This window comes from Malania oleifera, chromosome 11 (assembly GCF_029873635.1).
Source record: "Malania oleifera isolate guangnan ecotype guangnan chromosome 11, ASM2987363v1, whole genome shotgun sequence".
In the NCBI taxonomy this organism is placed as follows: domain Eukaryota; kingdom Viridiplantae; phylum Streptophyta; class Magnoliopsida; order Santalales; family Ximeniaceae; genus Malania; species Malania oleifera.
The window spans coordinates 71,331,348-71,349,504 of record NC_080427.1 but is presented as its reverse complement, the minus strand read 5'-3'; the positions used below and the strand labels follow the sequence as shown (position 1 = coordinate 71,349,504).

The 18,157-nt window shown below is 38.0% G+C and overlaps 2 protein-coding genes across 7 annotated transcripts in view; one reads left to right on the top strand and one right to left on the bottom strand.

The window, feature by feature from the left end:
- Positions 1 to 1,423: 1,423 nt before the first annotated feature.
- Positions 1,424 to 3,326, bottom strand: LOC131167588 (uncharacterized). The gene is made up of 2 exons (XM_058126385.1): positions 3,108 to 3,326; positions 1,424 to 2,758 (listed from the first exon to the last, which is right to left on the bottom strand). Exons 1-2 carry the CDS (start codon positions 3,324 to 3,326, stop codon positions 1,424 to 1,426), a joined length of 1,554 nt encoding a protein of 517 aa, XP_057982368.1.
- A 947-nt stretch (positions 3,327 to 4,273) lies between these two features.
- Positions 4,274 to 18,157, top strand: part of LOC131168510 (uncharacterized) — a 93,628-nt gene continuing 79,744 nt past the window's right edge. For all 6 annotated transcript variants that reach the window (XM_058128000.1, XM_058128001.1, XM_058127999.1 and 3 more), the window contains exon 1: positions 4,274 to 4,731. In XM_058128000.1, the coding sequence (XP_057983983.1) occupies positions 4,517 to 4,731 (215 nt within the window). In that variant the 5' untranslated portion in view covers positions 4,274 to 4,516. The remainder of the gene's footprint in view (positions 4,732 to 18,157) is intronic.

Sequence of the window (18,157 nt, the reverse complement as noted above, 5' to 3'; positions counted from 1 at the left end):
TTTTGATTTAACTCTGGTGGGTCGACCAGGGTTAAGTCTAGCCTTCGAGCCACACAACCCGTCATGGGGGGAAGCATGACAGTGATTATCCATCTGGTAGTGAGTTCTAAAAGCATAATTGTTTAATTTAACCATAGAATAATATGAGAACAGACTATGTGAATGCAGATGTGAATGCAAATGTGAATACAGAGTAGCATGAAAACAGAGTAATGCGAAATGTGAAAGTGAATTATGTGATATGAAATACTAAAAACATGAAAAGATGAGTAATACAGAAATAACAGATACAGAGTAAAGTAAATATGCATTATATATTGTAGTATTATATTTATTTGGGGCGAAGTATACACTCCGCTCGAGGGCTTGCTGAGAAAGGCGAGTGCCCTAATTAATATCAGATGTAGTCATACTGGACTGCATAGCGTATTAGAGTAAATGGAAGCTACTTGTATGGACGGGTAATCTTTCCTATTTTCGGGAACTTCTGCCATTAAACTTTTGTTTGAATATGTGTGCGAGTACGAGATAAACTATCCACCATAGGGCTTACTGAGTAAGGTAAGTGTCCTGATATGCTTCAGTTGTAGCCATGGGTTGCATAAGGTATCACAGTAAAGGGGTGCTACTTGTATGGGCGGGTAATCACCGCAATCCTTGGGAACTCTCGTTAGTAAAATGTTCTGCATGTGTGTGAGTAGGGACAGAGAATGGTTTCATAATTGTGATAATTTTATAAATGGTGATTATATTTTGTACACTTAACCTCATGATTGCCACACACTGATACTAATATTTTCCGACTTACTAAGATGCGTCTCACCTGATAAGAATTTTATCTTTTTTAGGACCTCTGCGTGATCGAGCCCAGTGAGCTCAGGATTGGTGTAGTATTTTTTAAAGAGAAAGGGTATAGACTTTTGGATGTATATACATATATTTTGGTTTGTTTAAGTTTTCTGGGATGTATATATTTATATACGTTTGTGAATACTGGATGATGAAAAATACCTTTTGAGATTATAGATATGTAGAAACTCTGGTATATTATTAAGGAGTTGTTATTATTCACGTTGCATAATTGATGTGAGAATATCGGATACAGGTAAATGGAACACATGACACCCAGGCTCCACTTAGCGGGTTCGGGGCATCACAAGGTGGTATCAGAGATATATTTTAAATAACGCTCTGAACCCTAGTTTTGAGTTCGGGGCGTTATAGTTTCAACACTTCATTCTTCACCACTTCTTTCATAGTGGGATTAAGCCTACGCTTGGGGTCTCTACGAGATTTGGTTCATTCCTCCAAATTAATTTTATGAAAACAAACCAGGGGACTAACTCCTTTTATATCAGCAATGCTCCAACCTAAGGTTGACTTATGCTCACTTAGGGTTTGAATTAATTTCTCACTTTGAGACTTAGACAATTTTAGATGAGATAATAATAGGAAAAGTATCACCTAGACCAAGAAAAGCATGTTTTAAACCCTTAGGCAGAGGCTTCAATTCAACCTTGGGTGCTTCCACATTTGAAGGAATTTGTTTTTCACCTTTTTCAGGCAACTCCTCAAACTTTGGTTGCCATGCCCGAGTGCCATAATCGTGAGTTCTATCGAAAATAGCACAAATATCAACTACATCAGATGGATTATTGATAGAATCAAACTCATAATTAACAAGAAAATACTCAAGGGGATCAAAATCATGGGATGTAGAAACTCCCCTATTCATAAGTGAGTCAATCATGTATGTCTGGTGGCCCTCGTCATCATCTTCTAGTTGTTTTTCAATATGGAAGATATTCACCTCGAGAGTCATATTTCCAAAAGACAGCTTCATGAGCCCATTCCTGAAATTAATAAGAGCATTAGCAGTGGCAAGGAAATGCCTACCTAAAATCAAAGGAATTTTAGAAGTAGTATCAACAGCAGAGCTAGTGTCAAGAATTAGGAAATCAACAGGATAATAAAATTTGTCAATTTGAATTAGAACATCCTCTACCACACCCCAAGGTATGTTGACTAAACGGTCAGCCAATTGCAATACCACAGTGGTTGGTTTGATTTCTCCCAACCCCGACTGCAAATAAATAGAATATGGCATTAGATTCACGCTAGCTTCTAAATCTAGCAAAGCTTGCCCAAACTCATGATTTCCAATGCTGTATGCAATGGTTAGGCAACCAAGATCTTTGTACTTGGGAGGAATCCGCTGCTCAATTAGAGCACTAAGTTGTTCTGTCAGGAATGTTGTCTTCTTCACATGGTGCTTCCTTTTAACTGTAAACAAATCCTTGAAAACTTTTGCATAAGTAGGGACTTGTTTAATCACATGCAAAAGAGGAAGATTGATTTTTACCTGCCTTAGATTCTCTAGGATTTCATTGTTAGGATCCAGAGTTCGTTTGCTTGATTTTAAAGCTTGAGGGAATGGTACCTTAACAAGACTCTTTGTCACCTCAGGTTCCTTGGTCAACTCGGCATCACTGCTGTCTTGATTCTTTTCCACATCCTCTGATTTGTTCGTTGTTGGGATGTGTAATGACTTACTGCTTCGTGTCACAATGACATTCACATCCTTCAAATTCTCTTGCGCCGTGTGTTGACCATGGGGTTCGGACTGAGCTTGAGAAGGAAACTTACCTCGCTCATTCACACTCAAGGAGCTTATCAATTTGGACACTTGGCTCTTTATCTCCTTCTTTTCTTCAACAACCTGCGTAATCAAAGATTCAAACTTTTGGTTAGTCTTACCCTGTGCCTCAATAAAAGCATGCAAAGTGTCTTATAGGACTCCTAGAAGATGAAGGTGCATTATATGGTGCAAGATAAGATCTAGGGAGTTGTGCAGGAGGTTGGTTTTCAAACTTCCAACTAAAATTGGGGTGATTGCGCCACCCTGGATTATAGGTATCAGAGAAAGGTGTAAAATGCTTCTTGTACACACCTAAGGCATTACATTGTTCCTCATACATCCTTCTCATCTCAGCAAATGTCAGACACTCTTGGGCGAGGTGATCTACCTCGCCACACACAAAACATGGTCTGATAGATTATGTATGGTTAGCCACATGTGTTCGCTTTAAGTCCTTAGTCTTTAACACCTCTAGCTCCCTAGTGAGCATCTCAACCTTAGCCTTTAGGTTATCTTCTTCCTTGAGATGGTAAATTCCACCGCCATTTGGGTTTCCTACAAGTTGTGACCTATTTGTGCTCTCAGTAGCACTAGGTCCTGTCCAGGTGTGGGCTTTTTTTGCTATGTCATTCAAATATTCAATGGCCTCATCGGGATCTTTATGTAAGAACTCACCATTACACATCATGTCCACAAATTGGTGCTCTTTAGGTCTAAGTCCCTTATAAAAATAGCTCACTAAGCGCCATTTCTCATATCCATGGTGGGGACACAAATTTAATAATTTTTTAAATCTCTCCCAAACTTGGTATAAAATTTCACTCTCTTTCTAAACAAAGGTTGAGTGCTATAGAGTTGTCTTGCATTATTGGAGCCTTTCCAGTCCTCCTTAGTAGAGTTTCCAAGGATCATGAATAACTATCATCGTCATTACAAGGGTTTTTGCTCAAGCAAGGCCTGGATGTTCTCCACCAAAGTCCTAATTTTGCATCACCTAAAACTATTGTTGGGTAAGGATTACATAGTCAACTATAGCAAATGGTGTTGGCTCGTCGCTTATGGAATGACTACCATGACGAAAGAACATAGAGGCATGGCTTGACCATTTGCAAGGCTCACATTCTCGTTCCTCCTTGGTAGGTACACAAATGCGACATGGTTTTCCTTGCATTGTTCTCACAAACAATGCCAAACTTTTGGGTTGAGAATGATTTGGTATCCTTACAATGGCTCCTTTGCACCTGGTTGTTGCCTACTATAGTGTGATGGTCTAGCAAGTGGACATATGTAGTTCTTGCAACAGGAAACACACGAAGTAAATAGAGTAAGGTTTTGGAATACCTTCCTCCAACTATACTCTATACTCTATGGGGTATTTAAGGTGAAAGTGTACACGAGTTCAGGTAGCAATGTGTACTTACCTATATTCAACTTAATGTTTCCATCTTGTAATTAGATTGTCCATAACATGCTTTTGATAGTACTTATAAATTAATATGCATATTTTTAATTAGGTTTTATTGATTAGAAGACAGTTATTAAGGATTTTGACTAACCTTGGTATGGTGGGTTAAATTTTTTCTTAGCTTATCCACGGGAGAAGGTGTAAACGAAGGAAAAGGATACGACGTCCGTTCCAAAAACACAAGAAATCGGTTAAAAAGGACCCGAGACCAGAAACACACCCGCCTCCTGTCTGCTGATCTCGAGCCGGCGGAGCTCGGTCAATGCTCCAAGCCCTTCTTTCGTTCAATACACCTTCAACCTGTTCCCTCCGCTCTCTCTCTCTCTCTCTCTCTCTCTCCATGTTCTTGTAGCAACCAACCATACGATATACTTATTGTCAATTAAGTTGCGGAATTAGGGTTTTCCATTGCAATGGTGGGAGTGATGGCCCTGAGATCGAGAGACAATGTCACGAGTCTCGTAAACTTGGCCAAGTTCGCCACGGACATACCTTCGAAGCTCGAACACCTGCGCCAGCTGAACGAGGACTTATCTCGCATCGACCCTGTTTTGCTCTCGGAGTTTCTCCCTCAACTCTTCGAGTTCTTGTGTGAACGCTTCAGTCCAGTTCGCAAGTTTGTCACAGAGTACGCAAGATTCCGAGATTATTTTTTGTTCATTTTTTTTATTTGCCAAGAGGAAATATTCTGGTTAGCACTTGATTTGGTAGCTGAGAAAACCGGAGAACAGAGAAAATCTGAAGTCGTATTTTGTAGTATGTTGTTTTTGTTCAGTAAAGAATGATAATCTCAATTGGACGAAATCAAATGATGTTAAAATAAATAAAATTGTATATTCCGGAATTTATTAAAGTTATCTTTACATTGGTATTTATACTAGTATATGAAATGAAAAATACAACTAAAATAATAACTAACAAATTAACAACTAAACTAGCTAACAGATTACAACAAAATTAACAATTCTAATACGCCCCCTCAAGATGGAGATGGTGAATAAATATTTCACATCACATTCTTTCGGTAAAAAGATGATGAAAAAAAAAACTCCATTAATGTGCTCTTTTAGAGTTGGATAAAATTCGCCGGAGTTCAGACAAGAATCCCTCGATGGCGTGCTTGGCCTTCCTCAAAACGCAACAACCGTAGACAATGTGAGAGAGAGTCTGAAAGAGAGCGCGGAAGACGGCGAAATCACTGGTGAGTGCCGCGAGAGGATTAAAAATTGCAAGAATGAGCAACTTTCTGGATCTGCAGAAGAGTTTGACCATGATCACAATGATGGAGTCCTTTGAAGCGAATGAGCTAAGATGACATAGAGATCGAAGAAAAGCTTCACAGAGATGAAGATTTCAAGTTCTTGAAAACCAGGAGACGACCGGGAAGGGAGAGGGAGAGCGTTTGAGCGGAGCGGAGAGAGCTCTGATACCATGTTAAAATAAATAAAATTGTATATTCCGGAATTTATTAAAGTTATCTTTACAGTGGTATTTATAGAAGTATTTATACTAGTATATGAAATGAAAAATACAACTAAAATAATAACTAACAAATTAACAACTAAACTAACTAACAGAGTAACAACAAAATTAACAATTCTAATATGAACTGGGTTCAATTGAGTGAAGGCCTCATTTTCTTGTAAATAATGAAAAATTCAATATTTCAAAAGTCTATTTGTTTTGTTCAACTTTCTGCATTTTCTCAGCAGCCAAGCCAACACTTATGCTTTTGTGAATAGAATTGAGTTTGGGACACTGAATTGTCATTCATGTAGAAATGTGTGGTTGTATTGTCTCGTTTATGAGCAACTTTTTTTTTGTTTTGTTTAAACAACCTTTTTTTTTTCCCTCTGGGGATGACAATTGTACTGCTAAATAAAAAAGGAAAAAAATAGAGTTCCAAAAGAAAGTGATATGATACATGGTCTGCCAGTGGAACTAGTTAGTTCTATTTAGCACTCGGTGTTAGTTTGCCATTAGTTGGAATTAGTTAGTAACTAATCTTGTTCAAATGCGTTGTGTAAAGAGTGTAAAGAGAAAGAAGACTATACAATAATAATAATATGTGTAGAAAATAAAAATATCACAATAAATCCAACACTTGTTGGGCACGTGTCTTAGCAACACCTGTTGTGTTGGGTATGTAGTCGTGTTGGAGGCGTGTCTGTGTCCCATACATGTTAGATACCAACACTTTGCTCCTACTAAAGTGTTTGTGCTTCCTAGATAATAACAGTTGGGTGCATCCTATTTGATCAAATTGCAGGCAGTAAGACTGCATCATCCCAAAATCAATAAACCAAATGCACATGGAACAATAAGGACTGAGCAACCTCAAGTAAATCTTGATCTTGCTCTTTAAAATACCATTTCCTTTAGGTGTATAAGCACACAAAGTCTGATGTAAAATACGAACGGATTTGACATTGAGTATACTTGCATTAGAAAAAAAAAAAAAAAACTCAAATAGGTACTTCGCCTGTGTAACACAAATTCTTTGTACATACAACTGGTCCCAAACTCGGATAAAGGAGCATGGTTGTGTTAGGTAGCTGATAGCCAGCATAAAACTTTGTCAGTTCTTATTATCATGAATTCTTATTAAATACACCTAGATAAAGGGAATAGACCGGCTTAGTATAGAAGGGAGAGGGTTAATAAGTTAGTACAAGAAATTAATATTAGATTAGCAACTTGGACTCATATGGGCAAAAATATAGAAATAGTGGAAATAATATTTAGAAGGAAAATTAACTTAATATGCCTTTAAGAGATGAAATGGGTAGGAGAGAAAGTTAGAGAAATTGAAAAATCAAGATTTAAACTTTGGTACACTAATTAAGAGAAACATAAAAATGGGGTGGGGATTATTGTAGACAAAGTACTAAAAGATTATGTGTTAAAAGAATAGGGGATAGGATCATTAAAATGAGGATAACTTTAGGCATGGAGATAGTGAGCATCATTAGTGCATATACTTCCCAAATAGACTTAGTAGAAAATCTTAAAAGACAATTTTGAGAAGATATGAATAGTATTTTACAAGGTATATCAATGTTTGAAAAGACATTCATAGGAGCTTATTTGAATGGTTACATTGGAAAGGATATAGGATATAAGAGGATACATGAAGGCCATGGATATGGAGATAAAAATGAGGCTGGTGATATAGTCTTTGATTTTGTCTACTACCATCCAAACTGTGTTAGATGAGTATAAAATTGTGATGTTAGACAAGCTACCTCACAACTGCCCCCACAACTACCTCCATGCGGGTTGTGGAGCATGAGATCGGGTTGTTATTAGAAGTGAAGTTGCCTGCTAAAGGGCTATATAAGATGGCGCCGCCAGAGTTAGTAATCTTGAAGAAACAACTTGATGAGTTATTGGAAGCGAGCTTTATATGTCCTTCCAAAGCATCGTTCAAAACATTGGTGTTGTTTCAGAAGAAACATGATTGGAGCATGCGGATGAGTGTGGATTACCACGTGTTTAACGAAGTGACTGTACACAACTATTACTCTATTTCGCAGATTGTTGATTTGTTTGATCAGTTAAGTTATGCAAAGTACTTCACCAAATTTTACTTGAGGTTGGATTATTGTTAGGTGAGGATAACAGATGAGGATGTATCGAGGATAATCTGTGTGACATGGTATGGGGGCATATGAGTTGTGGAGCATGAAATTGAGCTGTTACTAGGAGTGAAGCCGCCTGCGAAAGGATCGTATTGGATGGCGCCTCAAGAGTTAGCAGAGTTGAAGAAACAACTTGATGAGTTATTGAAAGCAGACTATATACTGCCTTCCAAAGCATCGTTTAGAGCGTTAGTGTTGCCTTATATGAGACATGATGGGAGCATGTGATGTGTGTGGGTTATTATGCACTCAAAAAGGTGACTGTGTGCAACAAGCACCCTATTCCACTGATTGATGATTTGTTCAATCAGTGAAGTCATGTAAAGTACTTCACCAAACTTGACTTGAGGCTAGACTGTTATTATGTGAGGATGGTAGATGGGGATGTATCGAAGATGACCTGTGTAACATGGTATGGGGCATATGAGTTCTTGGTGATGCCATTCAAATTGATGATGGCGCCGGCGACATTTTGCACCTTGATAAACGAGGTATTTAATAAGTACCTTTGACAAGTTTGTTGTGGTATACCTAGATGACATAACTATCTATAGTTTTATTTTGGAGGAACATAAAAAGCATCTACGGAAGGTGTTCGACAGGATGAAGGAGAACGATTTGTATGTGAAGAAAGAGAAGTGCTCTTTCTCTGTGCAAGGCATCAAATTCAGTGGTCATGTGGTTGAGCAAGGTTATATTAGGATAGGTATGGGGAAGGTAAGAGCTATTAAAGATTGGAAGATTCCAACAAAGGTGAATAAGTTGTGTTCCTTTCTTGGACTTGCCAACCATTACAGAGTTCTCCTTTGAGAGAATACTGACGAAGGGTCATAAGTGGAACTGGATAGAGAAGGGCTAGGGAGCCTTTGACAACTTGAAGGATGTTGTGATGAGAGATTTGGTATCAGCTCCTTTGGACATCATGAAACCCTTTGAGGTGCAAATAGATGGATCAGACTATGCCCTTGGTTAAGCCTTTTTACAATATGGGCATCCTGTTGCCTACGGTAGCTGTTAACTTAGTGAAGCTGAACGAAGGTACACAATTCAAGAGAAATAGATGCTAGCGATGACACATTGTGTTTGTGTGCGGCAGCATTACCTACTTGGGTCGTAGTTTGTGGTGAAAACAGATAACTTAGCCATCAGTCACTTCTTTATCTGACCAAAGTTATCACCCAAGTAGGCCCATTGGCGATATCCGGTGTATTTGTAGGAGCTCTAAGCCTATCTGCTGTTGCATAACGCCGGTGCACTAATAGGAATCTTGGCAGAGTTTGATTTCTTATTTGAGCACAAGTAGGGAGGATGAACCAAGTCGTAAACATGCTGAGCAGGAAGGTTGAGCTTGCAGCCTTATAGATGGTAATGCCCTTGACAGTAAGGTTACCATGACAATGTGGGAGCACATTAAGGAGAACCTTGCCAAAGATCTAGTTGCTCAAAACCTCATAAAGTTGACAGAAGAGGGCAAAGCGTGCCACGTTTGGTTAGAAGACGGATTGCTGATGACACATGGTAACCAACTCTTTGTGCCTCGAGCTGGAGATTTGAGGAAGACATTGTTGAGAGAGTGTCATGACACCATCTGGGCAGGTCATCTAAGATGACATGATTGACATCACACTTTTGGCATTGTTGAAGTAGAGGCATTACTAGCCATAGATGTGTGATGATGTGGTTGAGTATATCTGAACTTGTCTCACCTACTAATATGACAAGGTTGAGCGGAAGAAAATAGCAGAGCTACTAAAGCTCATTCAAGTACCAACCATATTATGGGAGAGTGTCTTCGTGGACTTCATCACTAGCTTGCCTAGTGTGGGATATGTAGGGTCTATGCTTGTTATTATAAATAGGTTTCCGAAATATGACACTTCCATACTTGCACCAAAGTACTGTTCGGCAGAGGAGAGAGCGCAATTGTTCTTTAGATGTATTAAGAAATATTTGTGTTTCCCAAGACGTTATCAGGGACAAGGACTCAAGGTTCACTAGCAACTTCTGGGCATAACTTTTTAGAATCCTCAGTTAATAGTTTGACATCTCTTCAAGTTATCACCTACAAACAACAGAGAGATTCAACAAGCTATTAGACGAGTAGTTGCGTCATTTCACCACCGCCAATCAAAAGAATTGGGTGCAGCTACTCAATGTTCTTGAGTTCTATTTCAACACCCAAAAGAGCTTAATAACCAACAGGAGCCCTTTTGAGCTTGGTACTGGCTAGTAGCCATTGTTACCTCACATAGTGGGTGAGCCGTATAGCGAAAAGAGTCCAAGAGTATACATCTTTACCAAAGAATTGAAGCACCGAATGTAGAGATTGCTCGAGCCTACTAGGAGAAAGCTTCCAGACGGTTGAATAAGTGGGCATATCAAGAGATAAGACTGTTGCACTTCAATGTGGGTGACTTGATTCTTATTAAGCTCCATCTGGAACATATCAGGTCACTATGAGGTTGAGATAGGAGACTACTCCGCAAATATAAAGGACCAGTCTCCATCTTGGATAAAGTCGAGAAGGCTCTTACAAGTTTGATCTTCTGAGTTGGAAGCGCATCTCGTGTTTCATGTCAGCGGTCTCAAGCCATTCAATGCCGACACTGAAGATTCAAGCAGTAGCTAGTAAACTAGAGCATCACTAAAGACAGTGCAACCTAACAGAAGAGAAGGTTAAAGTCATTGTTGCAGATAGAGAGTTTAAATCATCAAGGAAGTAGTGACATGAGTTCTTAGTGAGGTGGAAAGGTTTACAAAGAAATCAATTCGATTTCAGTGAAAGACATGCAACCGTTTGTGGGTCAGGTTGAAAAGTACCTAGTGTCAGTCTATGAGAATGTCGACTGCATAAGTGGGGGAGAATGTCACGAGCCAAGCTTGTTTAGGGCATTATGCTTTCTTGTGATCATTTTTCTTGTCTGCATGGGATGGGTTACCATCATGTAAATACTATTATAGGTTTTATGCTTTGAGTAGGCGTAATTAGAGTACAAAGGGAGTATGATTTCTTGTACAATTTGATGTTTCCTAGTGCTAGAGCTAAAATAGCATATAAAGCTCTTAAGGAGAGTGCTGGTGTTCATCAGTCTTGTAAAACTCACAAGTGTTTGTTAAACTTGTTTGGCCTACTTGCCTCCCTTGTTAAACACACATTCCTTATGGAGGTGTTTGTTAATGGATTACATTGCTTCAATTTTTACCACTTGCTTGCCATTTGCTTTCATCAATTGCTTATTGCTTCCTTTTGCTTTACATTCAATTGTTGTGAATGTGTTCTGTTGGTGAACTGCAGTAATCTTTGGCTAATTAGTTAAACAAGAGTGCTTTAGCTAATGCTGCACGACCCTTTACGAGGTGTGAAATATTTGGCCCGTGACATTGAAAGTTGCTAAAAAATATTAAGTAGACTCAAAATATTCAAAAAAGAAGAGCTATGATCACCTAAGAAGAACAAATTGAAGATGGGACACCACAACCACCTCTCTACCGACTTCAAAACCATTCATTAGGCCCTTATCCACCACCTGTCGATCAATCTACTCAAAATATCAATGACTAAGCAAATAGAAACTGGGAAAGCGGGTCCCTTTGTCTAATGCTCTTGACGCGATAAAGTAAGATATGTGGAAATACCCGATCCCTGTTTTCAGGGATACCGCTGCAGCAATTGATTTTATTATTAGTTGACTACTTTAATTTAGGAATAAAGAGATTTTGGATAATTCCTGATATCTATATTAGTTTTTTTTCCTATTTTGTAGTTTCCTGATCTTGTGGTAATTAGTATCTTGTTACCGAATATAGTGAAAGAAACTTTTCTTCCTTCCATTTTATACAGACCATATATTTATCATTAAAAAACAAGAGAATTATTTTCTTCTCTAAAATCAACATGGTATTAGAGCCTCCTCTGAACTGTAATAGATGACAAAATACGAGATGACAATGGCACGACAAAGTCAATCCTTCTGCGAAGTCACCTCCCATCCTGAAACCTTAGCCACAGGTAGCAATGGAGGATCAGATTGCAATCTTTTGCCTATTATAGGGCACAAACTCAATGGACGAAATTATCTTAAGTGGTCACAATCAGTAATGATGTTCATTTGCGAAAAGGGAAGACATGACTACCTCACCGGAGTAGTAGCCCCACCAAGCAAAGAAGATCTGAAGTACAAAACATGTAAGTCAGAGAACAACATGGTGATGTCCTGGCTTATCAACTCAACGACAAACGAAATAGGAGAAAATTTCCTATTGTATGTGACCACAAAGGACATCTGGGAGGCAACCAAAGAAACGTATTCTGGCTTTGATAACTCATCCGAACTGTTTGCTATCGAAAGTATTCTTCACGATCTACGCCAAGGAGATCTCATGGTCACTCAATACTTCAACACTCTCACATGGAATTGGCAGTTGTTAAAATGTAGAAAAGAAAACTGAATATTCCACTGACCTATGAAAAAGATTACATTCTCTTTAAATTGATGATAATTCTCATCTAATTACCAGGGATATTTACAACCTACTGAAAATATAATATCCTATTTAAAATGGAAAACAGTAAAATAGGAAAGACTATCTACAGAATCGGTTAACATGCTTACCCAAATCTCCTAGGATCGTGGAACCAAAAATAGCTAACAAATCAACTGATTTGTTAGTTGTAAATCTCCTAAAGATCAGCCTCTAATAAAGGCTGACAGATATCTAATAATTCTACACTCCCCCTCAAGTTGGGCTGTAAATATTGATTAGGCCTAGCTTGGAACTCAGATCATATCTTTCTTGGCAGAGCCTTAGTAAGCATATCGGCTGTTTGGAGACATGTAGGCACATACAACATCTTGATTATTCCTTCCTCTATTTTTTCTTTTATGAAATGTTGATCAATCTCCACATGTTTTGTTCTATCATGATGCATTGGGTTCTTTGCAATGCTGATGGTTGACTGATTATCACAGAACATATTCATGGGTTCTTTACCTAAAATCTTTAATTCCTTTAAAAGCATTCTTAGCCATATTCCTTCACAGATGTCGTGTGCCATTGCCTTGAATTCAACTTCTGCACTACTTCTTGACACAACTGATTGCTTCTTACTTCGCCATGTAACTATGTTTCCCCACACATATGTGCAGTACCCAGAAGTTGACCTTTGATCATGTATTGATCCTGCCCAATCTGCATTAATGAATACTTCAATATCTCTTCATTGATTCTTCTCAGAAAATAATCCTTTACCTGGTGTTACCTTCAGATATCATAGGATTCTATAAATTGCCTCCTTATGTTCGTCATTGGGATTGTTCATGAATTGACTCACCATATTGACAGAGAAGCCAATATCAGGTTGGGTGTGAGACAAATATATAAGTTTTCCAACTAATCTTTGATGTCTGCCTTTATCCACTGGTGCACTGTCTTCCTTAGCTCCTAGTTTGGTTGTTGAATCCATAGGAGTATTTGCTGGCTTGCATCCGAGCATCCTAGTCTCTTTCAATAGATCTAGAACATATTTCCTTTGGGAGACAAAGATTCCCTTCCTTGACCGTGCCACGTCCATGCCTAGGAAGTATTTGAGATTCCCAAGGTCCTTGATTTGGAATTATTTAGCTAGAAGACTTTTGAGACTACTCATTTCCTCCTTATAATCTCTTGTTAGAATGATGTCGTCCACATATACAATGAGGATAGAAGTTTTTCCTTAAGGAGAGTATTTAACAAATAGTGTATGATCTGATTGAAATTGAGAATAGCCATACCTGTGACTGCCTTTGTGAATCTCTCGAACCAAGCTCTTGGGGATTGCTTGAGCCAATATAAAGATTTTCTGAGTTTGCAGACTTTGTTGTGTGTAGCTTGTGTCTCGAATCCAAGAGGAATTTCCATGTAGACTTCTTCAGCAAGGTCTCCATTGAGGAAGGCATTCTTGACATCTAGTTGGTGAAGAGGCCAGTCTAAATTTCTGCCAAAGGTGAGAGGACCCGCACTGTATTAACTTGGCTACAGGGGCAAATGTCTCGTTGTAGTCGATTCTATATGATTAAGTGAATCCCTTTGCTACTAGCCGAGCTTTGAATCGGTTAACACTTCTATCTTCGTTGTATTTCATAGTGAATAACCATTTGCAACCTACTGGACATTTTCCAGTTGGTAATTCTGTGATCTCCCATGTTCCATTCTTTTCTAGTGCACTGATTTCTTCCCAGACAGCAGACTTCCATTTAGGTGTACTGAGAGCCTCTTGTATGTTATTAGGAACCTAGATTTTGTCGAGGTTGGCAACAAAAGATCTAAAATTCGATGACAGCCCCTAATATGAGACAAAAGTATATATTGGGTGTTTTGTGCATGATCTCACACCTTTTCTCACAGCAATAAGACAATCACTATCATCTTTAGTTAACTCATTATGGGAAGTCTCGAGATTAGAGTTACCTGGTGGATTTTCACTTGATCTAGGGCTCGGACCAGACTCTTGGATTTGCTCAAGGGATGCTTGTTGTTCTATCTCCTTTTGGTTCCTTCTCCTCTGTGAATAGGTAATCAACTAATCATTTTTTGTTAGTTGAATAGTGTCTAGATGTTGATGTTTCACGGGAGATTCTAAGCAGGGATGTGAAGGAGAAATGGAGTCAATAGTTGGAATAAATTCAGAAATTTGTGATAGGTGAGAAGGGCCAGAATCAGAAGAAGGGTAAGATAACTCTTCGATATCCCAAAGCTGGAATTCTTGTGTAATCTTCCCCTGAATTTTAGATTTGGGGTGATATGGTTGTTTCTCAAAAAAGATGACATCGATGGATTGATAATATCTTTTAATAGCTGGTGAACAGCATTTTCGGGAGTATATAGTCCAAAGGGACTCTTTTCGCGTATATTAAATTTCTCTACAAAATAAAACTCTTGGTAAGATTTAAGCGATTATATCACAATAAAATTAAATCAAGCACATGACAAGTGAATTAAAGAGTGAAGGGAGCAAAGAATCAACACTGGTATTTTTATGTGGTTCGGCACCAAGCTTACGTCCACGCCTTAGCACCAAGCCAAGGATTCCACAATCCACTATAACGCCCCTTCATCGGCAGAGCAAGCCTTACAACTCGGGTGCCAAACCCTACACTTGGTAACAAATCCTTACCGCGCTCACAAAGAACCTTCACCAAGCGGTTCACCAAGAACCTTCACAATGGTTCACAAAGAACCTTACAAGAAGAAGATGATTACAATGAAAATGCTCCTTGAATGAGCAAATATTAAATACAAAGAAAACCTCACACTTCTCTCTAGTAATGATTCACACAAGATAAATGAAAAAGAGAGAATTGAGCACTTGAAATGAAGAACTAAGATGCAAAGTGCTTAGGTTTTGGATTGAAAGATATTTTTCACTAAATGCTTGTAATAATAATCAAAACCATATATAAACAAGTCTAAGAACTTGTATTTATAGGCAAAAATGGGCTACTAGCCGTTTTATGGCCGTTGGGGGGTTTTATTAGAAAACTATGTTGAAAACTAGCCGTTTTTCGCCCGTTGGTGTTCTGTCGCCGTCCCAAACCATCTACGGTTTTTCTGGGCTCTCTGAAACCGTCGACGGTTTCATGCATAAGTCGACGATTATCCCAAATCAGAAAAAGTCATCAACATGAAAGTTGTGGGATTTTTTCTTAGCTTTCTATATGCACCAAGATCGTCCTATTTGGACTTTTCTAGCAAAAGTTATGCCCCAAATATCGAAAGGTGTTCAGGACTCAAGGCTGAACTACATTAAACGACGATTTCTCGGTTTTTCCTTGTCAAAAAGGCTTTTGATGACTTAAAACATTCTTGGAGAAAAGTATATGAAATATATTAAATCTAATAAAGTTTAATACTTGTCCAAATGAGTTTCCCCTTGAATATAAGATATCTTGTTAATAAAAACACATTTGAAAAATCATTTTGATATCTTATATACTTGTATGTCCTTTATTGAAAATATACTTTACTTTCTTTGAACCCTTAGGACATAAGACTCATTTTGATAAAATCGGGACCAAGTATGAAAATAATTATGAAACTAAGATGTTGAAAACTTGTCTCTTTGGAAAACAGAATTGAGTTTAGGATTCGTTTGACAAACTTTTTGTTTTATATTTGAAAACTATAAATGTGAGTTTGTGATTTAAGTGAAAACCTATAAACTCAAGTGTCCTAATATACATATGCAATTTTGCTCAACTCTTGCTCAGAAATCATGCAAGAATCAAAACCACAAGAGTTACAAAATACACTACCTCAAATACACACCCATTACATATAATTAAACAAAAAGGTTGCTTTGTTTGTGCTTGAGTCCTTTCCGAGTGAGTGTCCATTTGATCTTCCTATTCGAACATCAATTCGGTCCGATCTTTGCCTTTGATCCAGTACTTCATATATGTGTACCTATACTAACATGATCTGCAAAGATGGAAGAACACTAGGAATGACTTATAGGTTAATATCATCAAAACATATAAACCATGATAGTGTAGCCACCAAGGCTAACAACATTTATAACCCTTTTGGTTTGGAGAGTACTTGAGAAAAATGCACTTAAGGGCTGTAGGATCAAGTTTACCCCGGTGTTGACTATGAACATGAACAAAAGCTGAGCACCCGAATACTTTGAAGGGACTAGTGGATGTGAGTCGAGTATTGGGAAAGGACTGAAGTAGAGTTTGACAGGGAGTTAGGAATTTGAGAACGCAAGAGGGCATCCTGTTTACAAGGTAGGCTGCAGTGAGAATGGCTTCACCCCAAAAATGTTTTGGTACATGTGTAGAGAACATGAGGGAGCGGGCAACATCTAGTAGGTGCCGGTTTTTTCTTTCTTCAATTCCATTTTGCTGAGGAGTGTCGATGCAGGAACTTTGGTGTATTATACCTTGACTCAAGAGATAATCACCACGAATGGATTTGAAATATTCTTTGGCATTATCAGTTTTCACCATCTGTTTTTTTGCTTGGAATTGTGTTTGGATCACGGTATTAAAATTTTTGAAAATCTGACCTGCCTTTGACTATTTTTTTTTTTTTTCATGAGGAAAATCCAGGTAAGTCTAGTGTGTTCATCTATAAAAGATATAAACCAGCGAGATCTAGTAATATTCTTGATCCTAGATGGCCCATACATCACTATGAATCATTGAAAAGGGCTGGGATGCTTTGTAGGGTCGTTTGGGATAAGAGTTGTGAACATGTTTTGAAAATTGACACATTTCACAGTGAAAATCATTTGGATTTTTATTATTGAATAATGAAGGAAAGAGTTTCTTGAGATACAAGAAATTTGGCTGTCCTAACCTATAGTGCCACAACATAATTGCACTATCATTATTAGAATGAATGGTAGAAAAATAACTTTGACTTCTAGACACTAAACAATCGGATTTGTGAGTTGTTCCTTGAGGAGGATAATAAACCTCGAAAAAGATAGAGCCCCGAACACATCTTAGCACTGCCAATCGTCTTCCCCGGATCCAAGACCTGAAATTCTCACATATTTGGGAAAAATTTAGTAACACAATTAAGATCCTGAGTGAGTTTACTAATAGACAATAAATTGCAATCCAAATTTGGCACTAATAGAACTGAGTTGAGTGTTAGGTTCTCTGAAATTTTAACAGAACCTGTAACCATCTGCTATCCTGACTGTTAAAATTTCATAATAGGGACTATAAGTAGAAAATTTTTTCCCTTCTCCGGTCATATGGTGTGAAGCTCGTTAGTCTATAATCCATGGACCTAGCTTCTCCTTTTTAACATTAAGAGCACTTCAAAAATTTCCTTTGTGTGCCAAAGAACCAGTACCAACCATAGTAGTAGGGGCTGCTGAAGATTGGCTGAACATTTTCTGCAATAATTCTAGTTGCTCCTTGCTGAAGATTGGCTGAACATTTTCTGCTCTGATACCATGTTTAAATGTGGAAAATAAAACTGAATATTCCACTGACCTATGAAAAAGATTACATTCCCTTTAAATAGATGATAATTCTCATCTAATTACTTGGGATATTTACAACCTACTGAAAATATAATATCCTATTTAAAATGGAAAGCCGTAAAATAGGAAAGACTATCTACATAATCGGGTAACATGCTACCCAAATCCCCTATGATCGTGGAACCAAAAGCTTGATTTGTTAGCTGTAAATCTCCTAAAGATCAGCCTCTCATAAAGGCTGACATATATCTAATAATTCTAATTGTTTTCTTAGCTGTAAATCTCCTAAAGATCAGCCTCTAATAAAGCTGACAGATATCTAACAATTCTACAGCAGCAATTAGACATGTTTGAAGAACACGATTGGAACTGCCCAGAAGATGGAATCAAATATCAGAAAATCATTGAAAAGAAAAGACTATAAGTTTCTG

What these genes read in the sequence shown, in the direction of transcription:
- LOC131167588 (XM_058126385.1), bottom strand. Translation starts at nt 3,326, where the DNA reads ATGATGTGTAATGGTGAGTTCTTACATAAAGATCCCGATGAGGCCATT. An exon ending in TGCTCACTAGGGAGCTAGAG is followed by an intron (nt 2,759 to 3,107) that starts GTGTTAAAGACT and finishes ATTGAGGCACAG; the next exon opens with GGTAAGACTAACCAAAAGTT.